The sequence below is a fragment of the Thunnus albacares genome, chromosome 13, assembly GCF_914725855.1.
Source record: "Thunnus albacares chromosome 13, fThuAlb1.1, whole genome shotgun sequence".
Taxonomy (NCBI): Eukaryota; Metazoa; Chordata; class Actinopteri; order Scombriformes; family Scombridae; genus Thunnus; species Thunnus albacares.
In genome coordinates, this window is record NC_058118.1 from 23,835,393 (window position 1) to 23,854,979 (window position 19,587).

General features: G+C 39.7%; 1 protein-coding gene across 1 annotated transcript in view; it reads left to right on the top strand.

The window, feature by feature from the left end:
* The window catches only part of wwc1 (WW and C2 domain containing 1), a 62,314-nt gene extending 44,249 nt beyond the window's left edge, over nucleotides 1-18,065 (top strand). Inside the window, exons 10-22 of the mRNA XM_044370230.1 lie at nucleotides 37-126; nucleotides 4,137-4,846; nucleotides 8,508-8,625; nucleotides 8,775-8,945; nucleotides 10,846-11,038; nucleotides 11,148-11,288; nucleotides 12,893-12,936; nucleotides 13,649-13,826; nucleotides 14,524-14,694; nucleotides 14,786-14,878; nucleotides 15,775-16,005; nucleotides 16,208-16,326; nucleotides 17,856-18,065. Coding sequence (XP_044226165.1) covers nucleotides 37-126; nucleotides 4,137-4,846; nucleotides 8,508-8,625; nucleotides 8,775-8,945; nucleotides 10,846-11,038; nucleotides 11,148-11,288; nucleotides 12,893-12,936; nucleotides 13,649-13,826; nucleotides 14,524-14,694; nucleotides 14,786-14,878; nucleotides 15,775-16,005; nucleotides 16,208-16,326; nucleotides 17,856-17,922 — 2,326 coding nt within the window. The 3' untranslated portion in view covers nucleotides 17,923-18,065. The remainder of the gene's footprint in view (nucleotides 1-36; nucleotides 127-4,136; nucleotides 4,847-8,507; nucleotides 8,626-8,774; nucleotides 8,946-10,845; nucleotides 11,039-11,147; nucleotides 11,289-12,892; nucleotides 12,937-13,648; nucleotides 13,827-14,523; nucleotides 14,695-14,785; nucleotides 14,879-15,774; nucleotides 16,006-16,207; nucleotides 16,327-17,855) is intronic.
* The last annotated feature ends 1,522 nt before the right edge of the window (nucleotides 18,066-19,587 follow it).

Below are 19,587 nucleotides of genomic sequence, written 5' to 3' on the forward strand. Positions count from 1 at the left end.
TTTTGACATAAAGGTTGTTTATTTTCATCATTTCAGGTTGCGGCTTCACTGCAAGAGGAACAAGCTGGTCAGAGAGCTGGAGGAGATGGTTCGACTGGCCACGTCGCTACACACTCAACTCAAAAGGTTCGTTATCTTAAAGGATAATTACTGTTTAGTGTTATTTATTTATTTTTTTTCCCCCATCATTTCTATTCAGTAATAATAAGATTGTACTCATAGAGTTAATATCTGACATCTGGGAACGCGGTGACATCACTAAAAAGAAGTCAGATGATCACACAAGTTGTAAAGAAGAGTTATCTAAATTATTCCCCAAACCGTCTGTCATAAACATCTTTCACAAGTTTTCAGTTTTACCTCCAAATAAACAAATAAACAGGTTTAAAATCTGGATCAACAGTTTGTTTACACTGATACTGATGCATAAAGTTGCTTCTTTTTGTCTTTACCTCTTCCTGCGTGTGTGACGGAGGACGATGTTAACCTCACAGTTTAGATCACTGATAACAGTGACAGCCTGCAGTCTCTGCGTTGTGTTGTGATGATGATGATGATGATGGTGATGGTGGACTAACAGCTGACAGTTAGTCGACTCCAACGAAGACGCCCAGACGCTCCGATGTCGATTCAGTGATGTCTGTTTATTGCTTACAAGCCCGGTCTGTAAAACTATTTAACATCAAAGGAAACGTACAAAACTAATAAATGATTTCTGTGACGAAGCTTAATAACCGTTAAATAACAAATTACAGGTTTAACCTTGACCAGGATCAATAACTCACTATATTACAGATTATTGATACAGATGAATCAGTTCACATTGATAATCACTCTGAATGTCAATATCATTATAATTATGTCAGCTATACATTATTATTTACAGGTTTCCATTTATACAAGCCCGGTCTGACTTGTTGCCCCGGTGATGGGCTTTATAGCTGCATGGTTACCATGGATACTATGTAGCCAAGTATTAAATATAAGATAACAGCATAAAATAATGAAAATAACAAATATGTACAACTATTAAATGAAGGTAAAATTACTGACAATATTATATTCTTATATTAAAATATTTAGCTGTCAGACATAGTGACCATTTAAAGCTCAACTAATGTATTTAATGTAACATGCAGGAGGCAGATGTTACACATGTGCGGTAAGATTTAGCCTTCGTAGTTTCTCTAGAACTCGATTTTCTGCACTTTTCTTTAAGAGGTCATTTTAAAATAACAAACACTTTTTTCTGACGTGATTAACATGCTCGATAAAGAAGAACGAGGGTGTTACATCTTATTAAGTTAAGCAACAGGATGGAGGAGAATATATACGGCGCTACGTGTGGGTGAAGAGGTCTGTTGAAGAAGCATGTAATCATGTTCAGTGAAGCTTTTGTCCGTCTGCTTCATGCACACACAGACGACAGCGAGTTCAACACAGACTCTAAACGCCGCTGCTGTTTGCAACACCAATAATCCTCCAGCAGCAGTTACGTGTTATAACGCACAGTCTCATAAATCTAAGCCTGTAAAGCTATAAAGTCCAACAAGGATGCTGTGTGAATATCAACACTTACAGTTAAGACTTTCTGTGCAGTTGCAGCCTCATGATCTTAATCACTTCCACACAGAAACAGGTTTATAAACTCAGTATCAGCTGATATCAGAGCTGCAACAATTAGTCGATTAATCAGTTAGTAGATCAACAGAAAATTAAGCGGCAGCTATTCTGATAATTGATTGATAATTTTTCAAGCAAAAAAGGTCAAAAATTCTTTGGTTTCAACTCGTCAGATGTGAAGATTTGCTGCTTTTCTTTGACATGTTATGTGACTGTAAATTTAAAATCTGTAGCTTTTGGTCTGTTGGTCGGACAAAACGAGCAAATTTAAGACATCAACACAGGAATCTGATAAATAAATGAATCTAGAAAATAACTGAACTGGTATCTAGAGGAGGAAAAAGTCAGATTCGTGGATCTTCACAGTTTACCTGCTGTTAACTTGGTGATAAGATCTTCCTTCAATCTGGAAACAACGAAGTGACGTCACGAAAGCCTGATTTGGACAAACACGTGATATAAAAAAACACAACAACGTAACAGACAGAAACATTATTTCTCTGACTATTAAACTTCAAAAGTCCAAACACTGGTAGTTCACCGAGGTTAATCTGTTCTTTTATCTTCAGTAATGTCGACATAGTTTATTGAGGAACAATGTGGGAGCGAAGGCGTCGACCAGAAACTTGCACATGTTCCAAAGTCAACACATTTTTTTGCAAAACTCTTAAATGAGTTTCTGTATTGCATCACAGCACACTTAACAGGTTAATAAGCTCACAAAAATATGTGTTTAATGTCTGTTTAATCATGTACACATGTTGATTTTATTCATCTTTACGCAGCCATTGACGATATATATTTGGTGGAGCGCTAGATGATAAACGGAAAAAGGATCATTTAGTTATTAGTTTCAAAGCAGAGCAGAGTTGAGGGGAGGCTCAGAGAGTATTTAACCTTTAATGACCAAACATTTGCTGAAGATAAAAGCCATTTTGTTCTCCTCGTCTTTTTCATTTCAGTCAGGATCTTCTCCGCAAATCAAATTTTCCGGGTCAAATCGAACGCTCGAACATATCAGAACATCCTTGGGAATGACGTTTTTTTATGAGATGATGCAAAGCTGCTGTAAGAGCCGCACATCTCTCCTTTTAATGTTTAAGATTCATGTCGAGGTTTTTTTTTTAAGTTCAATAACAACATGACATGAACAGATTCAGTCCTCTCCTCTGTGTTTCTGCTCCCGGCTGACGGCCCGTCTGTTCTCCCGCCCGGTCTGACGGGGCATCAAACGTCTCGCCGCTTTAATTAAGAGAGAGCTGCTGGTACAGAGTCAGGAGGGTGTGTGAGGAGGCGGCTACAAGAGGGCCGAGATGATGAAGAGAAGGAGGGAAAGGAAATGAAAGGAGGATGAAGGACCGACAGAGGAGTCCCTTAAGTAGTCCAGCATTTAATGTTAATAAGGTTTGATGCTTTTAAGTGTGATGAGTTTCTACTGTTAGCAGTCATCTCGCCCCCCCACACGCTGCCGGGCTCCACACTGCTCTCTGCTTTGTGAAACAATAAAGAATCCTGTTCCTAAAAAGCAGGAATATTAAAAAAAAAAAAAAAAAAAAAAAAAAAAAAAAAAAATATATAAATATATATATATATATATATATATATATATATATATATATATATATATATATATATATATATATATATATATATATAGACTAAGCTGCTGCTCTTATCTAAAGCAACTTACAAGTGCAGCAGCAGAACAGATCAGTTACAAACTACATTTGAAAACTCTACTAAGTGCAGGTGGTTGAAAGAATATTATCAGGCTGAATTATATATATATATATTATATATATATATATATAATATATATATATATATATATATATTATATATATATATTTTGGATTGAAATATTTCCCTTTCAGTCGATCGAACAAGTTTAAACTGAATTTAGGTTGTGAGTGTTCGAAATGGGAAACAACTTTGGAGCTGCAGTGCGGGACTTTTGTCTCCCCCTTCTGGTATTATGAGTAATTACAAAAACACTGTCGGTGCCTGCATGAGGTGATCCGCACCCCGTCTAACACCCCCCCCCCCGTTGTCCCCCGGAGCGCTCTGTTTGATGGAGTTGTCAGATGAGGTAATCATGTATTCGTAGCCTGTTTTCCACCACAGAAAATGTGAACTTCCAGCACTTCTGGTGCATCAACGTGGGAAAGTCACCACAGACATCAGATTTAAAAACATTTAGGCTCAATCAGCGCTACGTGAACTCGTTTGGGAAGGGTTTGAATGTAACGGACGTTCGTTTATATGTAAAAGTGTGTTTATTTGTGTTGCACTTTGCATACACATAAGAAAAACATTAAAATACATACATGTACATACAGAAATTAATGTGCATTCATCAGACAAATGTATTTATAAGTCTGCATTTCATAAAGAGAATGTGCAGACTGACAGCTTGAGTTGCACTTTGTTACTTGGCAACGACAGTTTAGAAACAGTAGAAGTCTCGTTTAGGATCGTAACTCCTTCTCTTTGCGTCTCCTTTTCTCCTCCAGCTTGTCGACCAGCACTCTGTCCTGCTCGTCCGGCAGCAGTCGAGGCTCTCTGACATCCAGCCACTGCTCGCTGGCCACCACCTCCAGCATGGGCTCCACTTCCTCCCTCAGTTTCACCGACATCTACCTGGAGCAGCCCGAGCTGGCCGACCCGGACTTCCAGAACAAGCTGGACAGCCTCCTGCAGGAGGGCGGCCAGGGAGGCTACCGGCCCTCCAGCTCCATCACCACCATACACGAACACGAGGTGGTGACGGGCTGCGGGGGGGGGAGGGACGGCGGCAGGCCTGAGGGCAAAACATTAGGGGTTGGAGGAGACGCGGGGTGTCCTGCTGGAGGAGGTACAGGAACAGGAGGAGGAGGAGGAGGAGGAGGAGGAGGGGAGGCGGGGTCGTCCAGGATCCAGGCGCTCAGACTTTCAGAAACCCCTCGCTCCATGAGCTCCTTGTCTCCGCGGTCGTCTCTCTCCTCGCTGTCGCCGCCGTGCTCGCCGCTGGTCACAGACACTAGTTTCCTGTCTGGCGAGGCCTTCACCGGCCAGACGGGGCCCGGCGGGTTGGGACTGGATCTGGAGCTCCACAGCAGGCTAGCAGAGCTGGAGCTCAGCCTGGACTCTCAGGAGCAGCAGCGGCGGGAGGAGGAGCACGGAGGTCCCGGCGGGCTGGAGGAGAAGCAGAACCACAACGCCACGCTGGGAGAGGAGGTCAAAGGTAAACAGGAAATTTAACAGTTTGATAACTGAGCGTCCAGACAGATATCCAGCTTCAGAGAGTCGTTTAAAAGGATCATTAAATAGTTGCAGTTAATTGTTACAGCTCTACAAATAATGTGAAATATGTTATTTTGTGGGTTAATAATGATCCTTTAGCAAGAGATCTAGATGAGGATCATTTTCTCGATTAGCTGATTAGTCGTTTGGTCCATGAAATGTCAGAAAATTGTGAAAAACGTCAGTTACTGATCCTCAAGAACCAAATGATGTACTTAAATGTTCCTTCTTTGTCTCAAGCAGCAGTCCACAACCCAGAGCTGTTCAGTTTACTGTCATAGAGGACTAAAGAAACCAGATGAAAGCGTGTCAGTACTGTAAAAACATGCACGTTTCCCATAAACGCTGCACGAGGTGACAACATGTCAGATTTTTATGTTTACAGCTTGTTCTGCTGCCCCCATGTGTGACGCTTCTTTAAAAGCTTTTATGTAGCAGCTTTCATTCACGCTGAAGGAAGAAACAAAGCAGCTCTCCGACATCTATCAGTCACATCCATGATCCTCCATCTGATCCTCTATCTGATCCTGATCCTCCATCTGATCCTGATCCTCCATCTGATCCTGATCCTCCTCACATCTCAACAACACTAAAATTATTTTTGCATAACAACCGTAATAACCGTAATAAGGAGGGCTGCCGGATAACGACACGAATGATAATCCCAGTTAATAACATAAGAAAAATAATCAGGATGAATGATCTGCAATGAGAGAGAGAGAGAGAGAGAGAGAGAGAGAGAGAGAGAGAGAGAGAGAGAGAGAGAGGAGAGAGAGAGAGAGAGAGAGAGAGAGAGAGAGAGAGAGAGAGAGAGAGAGAGAGAGAGAGAGAGAGAGAGAGAGAGAGAGAGAGAGAGAGAGACTATAGGAGGAAACACTGATGATGCAACAGATTCATCTCTGTTACACCAGACGTCACAGAAAACACTCCAACTTTATTGGAAAGTAGGATACCAGGAATGAGAAATTTAATATTGAGCGTGAAACCTGATGTTGCTGGTGGGAGCAGTGAGGAGGAAGAGGAGGAGGTGAAGGGGAGGAAGGTGTTGGATTACAGAGCCGCAGGGTCACCTCTGTGTGTGTGTGTGTGTGTGTGTGTGTGTGTGTGTTTGAACTTGTTTGAATTGTATTTGACATGTTTATTTATTTACGTCCATGTCAGTAAAAGGTGTTTCAGATTAATCTGTTAATGTGAAACTGTCACTAAAAGTGAATTATTTAAGTAAAGATTGAAATTGAAACAAATGAAATTAGAAAATCGACATAAAATTGATCAACAACAAGTTTGATAATAATTGTTTTAAATCATCTTTTCAAGCCAAAAAGGTCAAAGATGTTTCCACCTTCTCAAGTGTGCAGATATTCAGCTTTTCTCTCTTTAATATAATAGTAAACTGGATGTTTTTGGGTTTGGACTCTGGGAACTTTTTACTATTTTCTGAACTTTTATAGATTAAACAAACAATTGGAAAAATTGTAGAGATGAACTGAGAACAGAAATGGTTATTAGTAATTATTTATATTTAAATTATTATTTTATGAGCCTATAAGTGATAATTTTATAATAATGTAATAAATGACAGTGTGTAATGTGTTGGTCGTTGGTTATTATCAGAGACTCTGCAGCTCCTCTCGGGCTTTACGGAGCTTTATAACGAGTTTCAGCTCGTTGTTTATCTGTTCGGCTGCAACTTTACTGTTCTGCTTCACTCTCAGCGTCTCATCGTGTTGTTTTCAGAGTAAAAGCTCTAAAAAGCCGCTGTACACTACCTGCTCAGCACCAAACAGCAAACAGACACAGTTAGCTGTAGACTAGCTGGTGAACATAGTGGAGCATTTAGCAGCTAAAGAGCCAGATATTTCCCTCAGGAGTTGGTAGAGAGCAAAAACAGAAGCTAAAAGAGAGTAAATATTGGACTTACATTCACCAGGTGGACAGAAACACGACTCCACATGAATGATAATGTTGCTCCGTAACTGCTGGATGTGGAAATAAGCAACTGTTTCGCCAACAAGTTCAACATATTGACTTAAAAACTGACGATGTATCAGTGTTGTCTTCAGTACAGTAAAGTTTATTAATGCAGGTTTAACTGATTATTAATAAATAAGAGTGAACTGTGAGCAGTCACGACCCGTTTGGCCGCAGATTGTCTCCAGCAGCAGCGACGCAGCTGGATCCCGGGTACAGTCGGCGTCAGGGTCAGTTGAATGTGACTCAGATTCTCGTTGCAGCCGCTGGTGAAAGGTGGACGCCGTTTCTGCCAAAGCTGAACATGTTACCAGGCTCTAACTGCACCGGCAGGCCTTCCTCAAGTCCAGATATACTAACATACAGTCCGGTAAAGGCTGGTTTCACATCAGCTTTAACACGGCCTCCTTATTTTATCCAGTGATGTCACAGTAGCCTGGAAGATATCCTAATTACAGCCCATAACACAAAGCAAACATATCATAAGTCTCTCTGCTTGTGTGTTACTGTTTTATGTCTGTTAGGTTTCAATTTGTGGAAGTCTTTCCAGTCCACAGACATATTTTTGGATGAGTATTATTATATCCTCACTACTATGCTGCAACAGTTTGAATATCAGTTTTCTCACTGAGGTGTAATTACATCACAATAAGTTATTGTTCCTCTTCTCTACAAGCTAACAGACATGTAGCCACACTCACACACACATGCGCGCTAACTCTGTATGTTAGCATGTTAGGCTTATTATTAGAGCTCCAGCTAACGTTAGCCACAAGTCAAGCTTGTTATCTCATCTAATTTGCGGGATTCACTGTTACAAGTGATTAGCCATGTTAGCAGCATGGCTCTAGGGATGCTAATGGTGGTTTTTTCAGTCCACCACTTTGGTTGACATGTTTGTCTTTCAGTGAAATGTCTTGACAAATATTAGACAGGTTACCATGAAATTTGGTACATGTGTTAATGTTGGCTGAGGATGAGTCCTAGTGACTTTAGCGCCACCAGCAGGTCAAAGTTTTCACTTATCCTGTGAAATATCTCAACATCTACCGGATGCACAAAATTTGAGTCGCACGTTCATGTCAATAAATCTTAATGACTTTGATGATCCGCCTGCTTTTCCTTTAGCACCACCGTGACGTCGAAATTTGGTTCACGTGTTCATGTCTTCCTCAGGATGAGTTGTAGTAACTTGATGTTTTCTCTTTATGGTTTTTAGACTAAATACCTGCAGAACTATACTTGCAAACGTTAGCATGCTAAACATAACGTTAGCTTAAAACACCTCTATGCTCAAGAACAGCCTCTCAGAGCTGCTCTCATTTTTTACATTAATGATTATTGATGTTAATACGTTATTCTATATATTTATTATCGTCAACAAATAACATGAAAAAACCCAAACCAACAAAGTGTCAGTCCGTCTCTCAGTAATACTTTCTGACTCCTCTACTCTATCTGTGGCCCGTTGGTTCCTACTGGAGACGTAAATCTTTAAAAACAGCTTCATTTAAAAAAAAACAACTAGTTTTTAACAAGCAAACAGTTATAACATTTGTTGACAATTAGAAACACCTTTTATTAATCTACACATATTTTCATCCACTCTTTCCTTCCTCTGTGGTCTTCAGACTCGGCTCCCCAGCTGCGAGGGACGGGGGCGGGGCCAAAGAAGATGGGCGTGACCTCGGCGGTGTCTGACGAATCAGTGGCCGGTGACAGCGGCGTGTACGAGCCCTCGGAGCGCAAGTACGGATTTTACTTTAAATTCATTCTGTAAGAGTAATATCCAGTTTGTATGATGTTGTTGTTCTGAAGAATTTTACACATTTTACTTAAGAGACGTCAGGATACATCATCAAACACCTTTTCATGTATTATCCGTGTGTTTTCTCCAGGCCGGGCCTCCCTGCAGACCTCCTCCTGGGCTCCGACGAGGAGCGGTTGGTACTGGGCTGCTCTCAGGTGCAACTGGGATTCCGCTACGAGTCCAGAGACCAACGCTTCACCGTCTACATCATGCAGCTGTCCAACTGCAGCGCCCTCTGTCTGCCGGCTGACCAGAAAGTGTACGAATGCTTATTCCTATTTATTAGATGTTACGTGCTCAGTGAATAATTTAGATTTAAATATATTTCATATGCAGAAAAAAAAACAGAGAAAAAGAAGAAAAGCTGCAGTTGAAAGCTTTTATCAAAAAAGTAGTTTAGTGAGACGCAGTTACAATAAACATTTAGACTATTAATCAGTTTGTGTGCACGTTGAGGTGAAGCGTTTATAGTGTTTTCTTTTTCCTCAGGTCTGGCATGTTTAATGTCTCTGTAGACACTGTTTGCTCATTTATTATCTACTTTTTGTTGGTGTGTTTACATGAGAAGAATTGATCCTGAGGTAAAGTAATGACATGAGGGATCAATGAATCATCAGAACCAGCGCTTAAAACAAAAAATAATGACACAGGACTTGAAGACAAAGAACTAGATGACGTCTCATTTGAATGATTCTTTAAAACTTCGATTCTACTCACGATACAACTGCAACAAATGATTATTTTCATTAACAATTAATCTGCAGATTATTTTCTTGATTAGACGTCAGAAAATAGTGAAAAACGCTCGTTATAATTTCTGTGCGACCAACAGTCCAAAACTCAGAGATATTTAGTTTACCATCACGTATGACCCAGAAAAGCATGAAATAATCATGTTTGAGAAGCTAAAACCTGCTAATTTTTCACATTTTTGCTTAAAAAAAACAACGCAAACAATTATTCGATCATCAAAATATTTGCTGATTGATTTTTCATCGATCAATTCTTTACTGACTACGATGTATACTGTTAGTTTGTCAATAAAACTATGTCAGCCTGTATGGCTCGTTCACAATAGATTCACACTCAGCACCAAAACAAGATGTGATGTCACACGTCTGACAAATTAAGAAATATTGATCAGGGCGTCATGAACTGTAAACAGTCTATCGGTGGTGTAACATTATAAAAACAGGATGATGGCACATGTTAAAATAACGATGCATCAAAACAACACTGCTTGTAAAGGTCAAAGGTCACCTGAGATTCTTATAGAGCAGAGGTCACTAACTGGCGGACAAGTGAGGCCAAGACAGAGGGTTGTGATTTAAAACCTGACGGGGCGCTTCTGTTTTAACTGGCGCAGCTTTTATAGTCTTTACGGTAAATGGAGAAAGGGAGAGAAAGTCAAGCAGAAAAGGGGGAAATTCAAGCTTTTCCTCCCTTTATTTTATTTTTCTGAAGTGAAGCACTTTATTTGAACATTTTATTTATTTTCTCTTATTTTCAAATGCAGCCCTATTTTATTTAGTAGATGAGATTATTATTATAATTACATTATCCTTTAAATTTTAGTTGAATACCACTGATCTAGAGGCAGGCGGAGAAAAACAAAATGAGGAAACGCGAGTTCAGCTTCTACTGAAGTGAACGAGAAACAAATATTAACAGAAACTGATGTAGAGCTGCAACGATTACCAGATAAATCAGCATTTTGATCATTTAATAATCATTTTGTTAAGCAAAAAATGCCAAATGTTTGCTTGTTGCAGCTTCTCAAACGTGTGGATTTTATGATTTTTTTCGTGTCACATGATAGTAAACTGAATTTCTTTGGATTTTTGACTGTTGTTGGACATCTGACGACGGCACCGTGGAATCTTAGAAATTACAACAAGCATTTTTCACTATTTTTGGACATTTTATAGACAAAACAATTAACAGATTAATCAAGAAAACAATCGTTAGTTGCAGCCTTAAACTGGTGAAAGTGTGACTGCACCTTTACAAGCATAAAATGTTCACCTTTCACTACGTCTCTATTTGTGAACACCTGTTCAGGAAGTAACATCAAAGAAAAGACGTATTTAAAGCGACAGTAAAGCATCATGTGATCAAACAGTCTCGCTGTAACACCTGCACCCGGCTCCGTCCTGCAGGTACGTGCGTGCCGTGGTGCTGCCCTGCGTGGAGGCCACGCGCTGCCTGTTCAGGACGCGCGGCTCTCTGCCTCAGGACGTCGTGGAGGTCAACGAGGTGTTCGGCATGCAGATATCCCACAGTGCACTGCGGCAGAAGACCCTGAGGATCGACGTCTGCAACACCAGCAAGTCGGGCCACGAGGAATGTCTGGTTAGTGGAATCTACTGTCTGGTTTTTACTTCCTGTTTGGAGATTATCAGTCAGTTTCCAGCTGTTTTTATGTTTGTTTTTCATGCTACTCGCCTGTCCTCCCCTCCAGGCCGGAGCCCAGATCAGCCTGGCTGACGTCAGCTGTTCGGAGGAAAGATGCACCAAGTGGTACAACCTGCTGAGCCGCGCCTTCATGCCCGAGATCAACAACAAGAACAAAGAGAGCCGAGCAGCCGGCGGCTCCGACACGGTAAACGCCGTCACCCAGCAGACTTTAGTTACTGCATCCAACACAACAGTAAGCCGGCGACTGCTTGATGTGTTATTACAGATAATAATTTTTTTTTTATCTGCTTGTGCAAATATTTTCTTTATCCTGTGTTTTAAAAGCTAAATGAAAGAAACCTGTCCCTGCTCAGTTAGAGCTGCAGCTAACGATGATTTTCATTCATTCGTTTATTTTCTCAAGTAGTCGTTTAGTTAATAAAATGTCAGAAAATCTCAAATGTCTTGTTTTGTCCCAAACAACAGTCCACAATCCAAAGATATTCAGTTTACTAATAAAAAAAAAAACACTAAAGAAACCAGATAATCATTATGGCATCATGACTCAAAAGGATGATTTTACTATCAGAATAGTTTTATCAGTTAATCGACTGATAGTTGCAGCTCTGCTCTCTGTGCAGTCAGAGCTGATCAGTGTTTAAATGATTTTAGTTAGAAAGAAAGAATGTTTTAATTTAACAAACAGGAAATGTGACAGATGTTTATAACCTCAGTAGAGCTACAACGGTTAGTCGATGAATTGATCAGGCGATCGACAGGAAATTAATCAGCAATATTTTTGATAATCGTTTAAGTCATTTTTAATTAAAAATAAAAAATCAATCCAAACAATCTGAACTCATCTTAACAAGTTAATTGAATATTTTGGGGTTTGACATTTGATGACACAACTTTGGGCCAAACGATTAATTGAGGAATTAACTGAAATTGAAATAATTGGCAGATTAATTGATTATGACAATAATAGTTATTAGCAGCACTATTAGAATATCAACATAAATCTGGTCCATCATTTTTGAAGGTGGGGGAGTGATCGACACATAGAGCAGGTGTTGTTCTGTTTATCAATTAATGAAGCTCTGATGTTTACTCTCTGTTCTCTGTTCTCTTATGTTACGATCGATTGATCGACACATTTAAAAGCAATCGAACAGATTGTTTTTAGTCCGTTTGAGCAAAACAACTACAGTTCAGATAGCAGAAATCATATTAAGGCAATAAAAACTGACAAAGATCACAAATTATTGTGCTTGTTCTATAATGTGCCATCAGTATTTTTTAAGTAAGATAAGATGTACTTAATTGTCTGCTCAGGGAAATAGTTTCTCTCCAGATATAAACTTACATCTTTAAAATCATTCATACGTAAGAAAAGAGACAAACAACAACCGACAACACAATAAGACAAATATTAAATATAGTTTAATTGAAAACCACGTAGTTCAAAAAGTCACTTTAATACTAAAGTCAACATTTTACTGAAAAAACAATCTCACCTCCAGGTCCATTTAGTAGCTGTCATAGAGCTTTTGATCAGTTAACATGATCTTCATCATCAGATGACCAGCTGTCGTAGGTGTTAATGGATCGTTTCATCCATGTTGGCTTAAAAATTGAGTTTCAATCTCACCTCCAGGTCCATTTAGTAGCTGCTCTGGAGCTTTCGATCATATCACATGTTTATTTACTAAAAAACAGTCACATTACAGCACAGATATGACGTGTTTGGTCCTGATGTGTGTGTGTGTGTGTGTGTGTGTGTGTGTGTGTGTGTGTTGTGTGTTTCAGACTCGTGTTTTCAGCAGCGACAGAGTCGGAGCTGATGATGAGTGGTGAGACTTTTCTTCTTCTCTGCTTCCTTCACCTTTAAACCCATCTCATCTTTTGTTCAGTCTTTCCTCCCCACGTGTTGTTGTTTTCACAGCTAATAGTGATCCTTCTGTTGTTTGTTATTCGACATCACGTATCTTCCTACTGTCTTTTTGTTTAAAAATATTTAGATTATTTGGCGGCTGTATATGTGCCGTTTGATCTGCACTGAACAGAACACCAGCAGTCAGTTCATGTGAATGTTTGTGGAGTAACAAACACACATAAAACACACCGACAGATACGCAGAATGTTACCCGGCAGGTTCAGACTGTCAATAAAGCTGCTTGAGTTTCGGATACACACACCCCCCCCCCACCCCTCCTGTTGAATAACTCACTAAACACAAATACACACACACTCAGGAGAGGAAGTAATTACACCACATAGTATTTAGTTTTAATCATATATTGTGCTTCCCTTCTTACTGTAGTTTTGCTTGGTACATGCAGCCATATTGTGACATTTCCAAAATAAAATACAGTCTGAAATTCAGATTTAAATGAGAATCTATCAGATTGAAGAATGCGTAAAGAAGAGTATGAATCGTAGTCGTATTTAATCTTCACAGCCTTTAATCAGTACTGTAAACAACAGGATAAACAGATATTCAACCCTTAGCGGTTGTAGTGGGAGAAAGTAAAGTCATCTTCTAACTGTGTTGTGATCCGTCAGGCACGGCGAACCTCTGGACATGTTTGATGATGAAGAAGGAAACGGCGTGGAGGGTGAAGGGCCTCTGGAGGAGGACGAGTTTTATCCCGACAGCAGCCAATGGGAAGCAGCAGAAGAAGAAGAAGAGGAGGAGGAAAAGGTGACCAAACCGCCTCCAACGGCAGCCATCACAGAAAAGGTAACATGGATCTGTTTTGTTTTCTCTCCTCAGATAACGGCAAACACATGTGAGCGCTGACATTCGTTTAACAATCGTACAGAGAAAAATCCATCATAGAAGAGACACAGAGACAAACCTGCAGGAGCAGAAAATAGAGCACAACGAACAGCTGTTCTTCACACTGTCATCGTTGTAACTTCTTCTCTTTCCTTTTCTTCTTTTGTCATCTCAACTTCCTCCTCCAGCCCGACTCGATTTCCTGAAGGTGCTGATGTTGCTTTAAGGCCTTTAATCGACTTAAATTAAGCATTTTATATCTGCTTGTTTTCGTTTGGTTGATAGAACTTTTCTTAAAAGGTTGAAGTTGATATAACTCTTTTCTACCAGACATTAAAACACTTCTTATAATAATAATAACAACAACAACAACAATAATAACAATTATAATAATAAGCTTTATTTGTTTATCACCTTTCATACAACAAATGCAGCTCAAGGCGTTTCACACTTAAACAAGCAATAAAATACAATAAAACAGTAAAAAGCAAAATAAAATATTTCAGTGAGATTCAGTCAAATAAACACAGCAATAAAAATGCAAACAGTTTCCTTAAAAGTGAGATTAAATAGGTCTTAATTCATAGAAGTTGCATGTTGGATATTTACATTTTTTTAGTCTTGTTGTCATTTTGAACGCTGTTTATTCTTCATCCAGGTGAACAAAGAGACGAGTATGGACGGCCTGTCGTTGTCTCATCACTGTTCGGTGGTTCGGCCCAAGGAGCGCCGCCCGGATGTCCCCCACCAGAACCTCTTCATGAGGGGGAACACCATCATCCGCTCCAAGACCTTCTCCCCCGGCCCTCAGAGCCAGTACATCTGCAGGGTAACCGACACTTTGAACCGCAGGAATATTCCTCCTTTTATTCTCTGTCTGTCTCCTAAAACGTTTGTTAAATACGCCTCGTTGTTTCCAGATCAACCGCAGCGACAGCGACAGCTCCACGCTCTCCAAGAAGTCTCCGTTTGTCCGAAACGCCTCCGAGAGACGCAGCATGAGAATGAAGAAGGTAGAAACGAGTTCTTAACTGTCTTACTACTTGACTTCTCTGTAAATCTGCTGTCGGTTTCTGTTTCTTGACAGTTTAATAACAAAGTCAAACCTGCAGGTTTAACGACCACGTTAACTGTCGTTGCAATTTTTTGAGGTTTAAAACCGTCTGACGACTCCCAGTGAAGTGACTCTGAATACTTAATAACCGCCTGAATGTTTAATGCAGCTCTGAAACTTGCCAGCTTCTATTAATTTCAAAGCAGGCAGCAAAATCTACCTTAATGTCCCTCGTGGGCCTCTGTAGGGAGAAACAGCAGCAGCAGCAGAGACTTGACATAACACACATTTGAACCCAGTAACTCACACACATCAAAGGTTAGTGACAATATCTGCAGATAACTCAAGCTGTTTGTTGTGATTGAAGGTATAGTGAAGACAGTTTTAACTGCTGGTTTCATCGTCTCTCTCAGGCTACATCACTGATTAATTAAAAGAAATATTTTGCGTATTCAGACTTTATCTCTGATCAATGAGAGTGTGAGGAAGGTTTGCCTCTGCTCAAAGTTTCTCAACAATAAAATCATTTGCTAGAATATAGTGTTGACAGGCAAATAGCAGCTTGCGATTTGTTCAGATCATTAATTTTATATTTACAACATTTAGTTTCTGTTCATTTGTGTTACATTCAAGTCAGACTTGTGCTGTCAGGAAAGTCACTGGTGTTCTTCAGAGTGAAATATGTTTTTCATCTCATTATGTGATTAAGTGCATGTCTGAAAGGGTTTTAAATACTTAACTGCAGTGATTTTACAGTTTCTAAGGCTTTGTCTATTTATGGGAACCACTTCATGCACATTAAAGCAAATGTCATTCTTGGACTGGACAGTACGAACCTCTCTGTCCTCCCTTCAGCCTCCTGTGCAGGTTAAAGGTCTGGACGGTCTGCTGAGGACGTCTCTGGACCTGGAGTTGGACCTGCAGGTGTCTCGGACGCGGCAGGCCCGGCTGACGCAGGAGCTGCGGGTGCTGCGGGAGCTGAAGACGCAGCTGGAGAAGGCGAGGCAGCAGGGTCAGAGAGAGCTGCCGGCCTGGGTCCAAGAAGACGAACGCTTCCGCCTCCTCCTCAAGCAGGCCGAGAAACAGGTGAAGGATCATGTTAGGATTCATCAGTCCACAAAAACCAACCGTGTGTATGCTGATAAGACGCGCTCAGGTGTTTTTAGCCCACCAATAACCTGTCAGAGTACACACTGGTTTATATTAGTAAATGAGGGAGAGCAGAGTTCAGCATCTGTGTCGATCTGCTGAAGTGTAATCGCCTCTGCGCTCTTGTTTCCCCGCTCAGACTCGAGAGGAGCAGCTGCAGGAGAAACGGGTGGAGAAGATGATGAGGGCAGCAGCGAAGGACGTCCACAAGATCAGGGGCCAGAGCCGCAAAGAGGTCCCTGAGGTCCAGACCTTCAGGTGGGAGAAACAACACAGCAGGGCCTGTTTTTATCAAGAGGAGGAAATCAGATCAGAACTGGTCAAAAATTCTCACAGCGACAGTTTTGGTCTTAATTTTTGGACTGAGAGGGAAAAAAAAGTGAATGAGTCCTTCCTGGGCTGATATTTAGCAGAGCTACAGTATTTAGAGATACAGTTGTGGATAATATTAATACATATTTTATAACGTGATGATGATCTGCAGGATGCAAAAGAAAATACATGAAACGAGGAAAACAGGAGAAATGAAGCTGTTTCTTCTCTGTGCAGAATGATGTATGTGCAGAGTTTGTTTTCACATTCATCTGCCGAAGGAGGAAAGTTTCTCTGAGCTAAATTAAATTGGGAGCCAGTCGTGCTCCAGTGTGTGACTTGCACAAGTGTGATGTGGAAACTTGAAGCCTCCAGAGCACAAACACTGAGAATGAAGCTTACAGTGAAGGAGGAGACATCTGGTGTCCAGCAGGAAAACTTCAGAAATGAAAAATGTTTACATATTCAGAGATTGAATATTTTTAATCAGGCAGAAGGAGGAGAAGTAAGTTTAAGGATTTTAACAAAGTCATTGAGAGTGACTTGCTAGTGTTTACTTACAGCATAATGCAAATGTCTAAAATAGTTTTTTGCATATATAACCAAGATAATTCAGTCATCTAGATTATTTTCCTATAAACATAAAACATTTTGCTGTTTTCTGCATTTCAAATTTTATCACTGTTTAATATTTCAAACCACAACTGCAACATATCAATCATCACGACGTCTACTTTGTGGCTGAGAGTGTAGAAGAGCAGCGATGTCACACAAGGAGGCTTCATAAAATACTCTCAAGTCCTTCTCTGATGTAAGAGTGTTTTAATCCTGTAGTTAAACTTTCTGTTGAGATTCCTGTTGAGACGTTTGATCAACACAGACAAGGTTTTAGTCAGAGGAGGAAAGAAAAAGTCGTGGAGTTAGTCATGAGGATGTTATTGGGAGCACTGTAATCATTCCTCCTGTTCATACTGGATGTTAAAAGATCCTTCAAATGTGTTTTCAATGGAAGTGATGGAGGCCAAAATCCACAGTGTGTCCACACAGTCATTTAAAAGTCTCTGTGAAGCTTCTATTCAGCTTCAGCAGTCTGAGTTATTCATATCAAGTGGATATCTGACACATTTACAGTCTTTTTAGCATCAAATTCCCTCTTTGTGTTTCCCTGTTGAACTGTTGAAGTGTAGTAACAAAAAGAGGAACTTTGGCACTAAAAAGACTGTAACATTGAAAGATATCTACTTGATTTGACTCATTTGGACGCTGAAGCTTCATATTAGCTTCAGATTAAGGAGGACTGTGGATTTTGTCCCCAACAGCAAGAAAAACATGTTTAAATGTTCATTTTGGGCTCCTGACTGTTGTTTTAAGACACACTTGAGAAATTGTGAACCTACCGTTTTAAAAATCTCGCCGTCTTCAGCTTCATGCTCACTGGTCTTACTGGTCTGAATGTTTGTCCTGTGTGATTTCAGAGAGAAGATGGCGTTCTTCACACGAGCAAAGACCAGCATCCCCGACCTGCCGGCTGACGACGTGTAGAGAAGCATTTCAAAGTATTTTCTTCCTCCCTGATTCTTAACCTGCTGTTCTCACAGAAATGAAGCAAATGTTTGGCGGTGCTATGAAGAATTTTAAGATATATATCTGTATATATATGTATATATGTATGTATATATACATATATGTGTATATATATATGTGTATATACATATATATATACACACAGAAAGTGTCTGAATTCATGTTATTTTCTGTTCTCTATATATATATATCTATAGAACTAATTTTTCCCACTATATATTAGTAGGAAAAAAACACATTGAAAACCATGAAGAAACCATTTTAAAGAGCTCAGCATTACTAATGTGGATAGTTTCTGTTTGTGAATTGGTGACGGCACTGCTGGAGCTTTTTTTTTTTTCATTTTTTATTTTTAATTCCATACTCTCTTCTACTTTGTTTTTTTTGGCGTTGTGTCTCTGTTACTAACATGCTGTTTATTGGCTCTTAGGTGTTTTTAAAATCATTCCAGCACAAAGTCACACTGCTGCACATGTGCATACAAAGAGTTTTTTTGTACTAAAATGACACTTTTGGACAAAAAAAAAAAAAAAAAAAGTATCGTTAGCACAAAATGAAATCAAACAATGGTACTAAAGCGAAATAAGCAACTTAAATATCTATACTTACAGAGATATTTAATATTGATCTTCAAGTTATGTGTTTTTAAAGCATTTTGAAAACACTTTATACGCAGACAAACATACAAGCACACACTGCATTTTTTTTAAAATTTTATGTTTTTAATGTAATTTTCTGGTGTACAGGCGCTCGTAAAACATGAATATAGATCCTTGGTTCTTGTTTAACAGTCTGTTATAAAGTCACTACGATTTATTTTCACTACAAAGTTTAAGAAGAGGAGATATTTCAACATCAAACTTTATTTCTCGTTGCTATTTGTACGACTTCTTAAGTAGTCTTGAAACAACAATTTGAACGGTTAGTTACACATCACGTTGTTCTTCTTCTGTTATGTTTCTGACAGAAGCGCGTTTGCTGCCCCCCGGTGGTCGATACACGTGTCGGGACTTGTAGTATTAAAACACACCTGCTGTTACCACCCGTGACCACAGGTGGCGCCAAATCAACCAGGACCGAAATCTTACAGATAATAACTTTAATATCTCCAAATCAGACACGAACAGAAACTGTGTTTTTGTGTAAAATAAGCGAGTCGATCCCCCCCTTGAAGCTTGTCTGGCGCACAGATGGTTTGTAAATATTCAGCACGCCTTCTGTTTTAGCTCCGAACGACACACCGCATGGTAACGGAGAGGAAAACTGGAAGTGTGTCTTTGCTTTATGAACATTATGAGTAAAGAAAGAAGTTGTTTTAAAAAAAAAAAGGTCACGTTTAATGAACTGGATCTGATTGTAATTTTTTTTTTTAAAAATGATCTGCGAGTCGAGATCCAACGGCGGGTTTATCAGAAGCGAGATTCTCGTCTCATTTTAGGTCTAAAATAAAAAAAGTCATCATGATTGTTTCTCACTAGTTACACACACACACACACACTTAACAAGGTGTACAAACAGCACTAACTCTCACTAACACTCAGGTAGTTGATCGGATAGTCTGCACTTTAAGAAACTTGAGGTAAAAGTTAAAAAAAAAAAAAAAAAGGAAAAAAAAGAAACTTG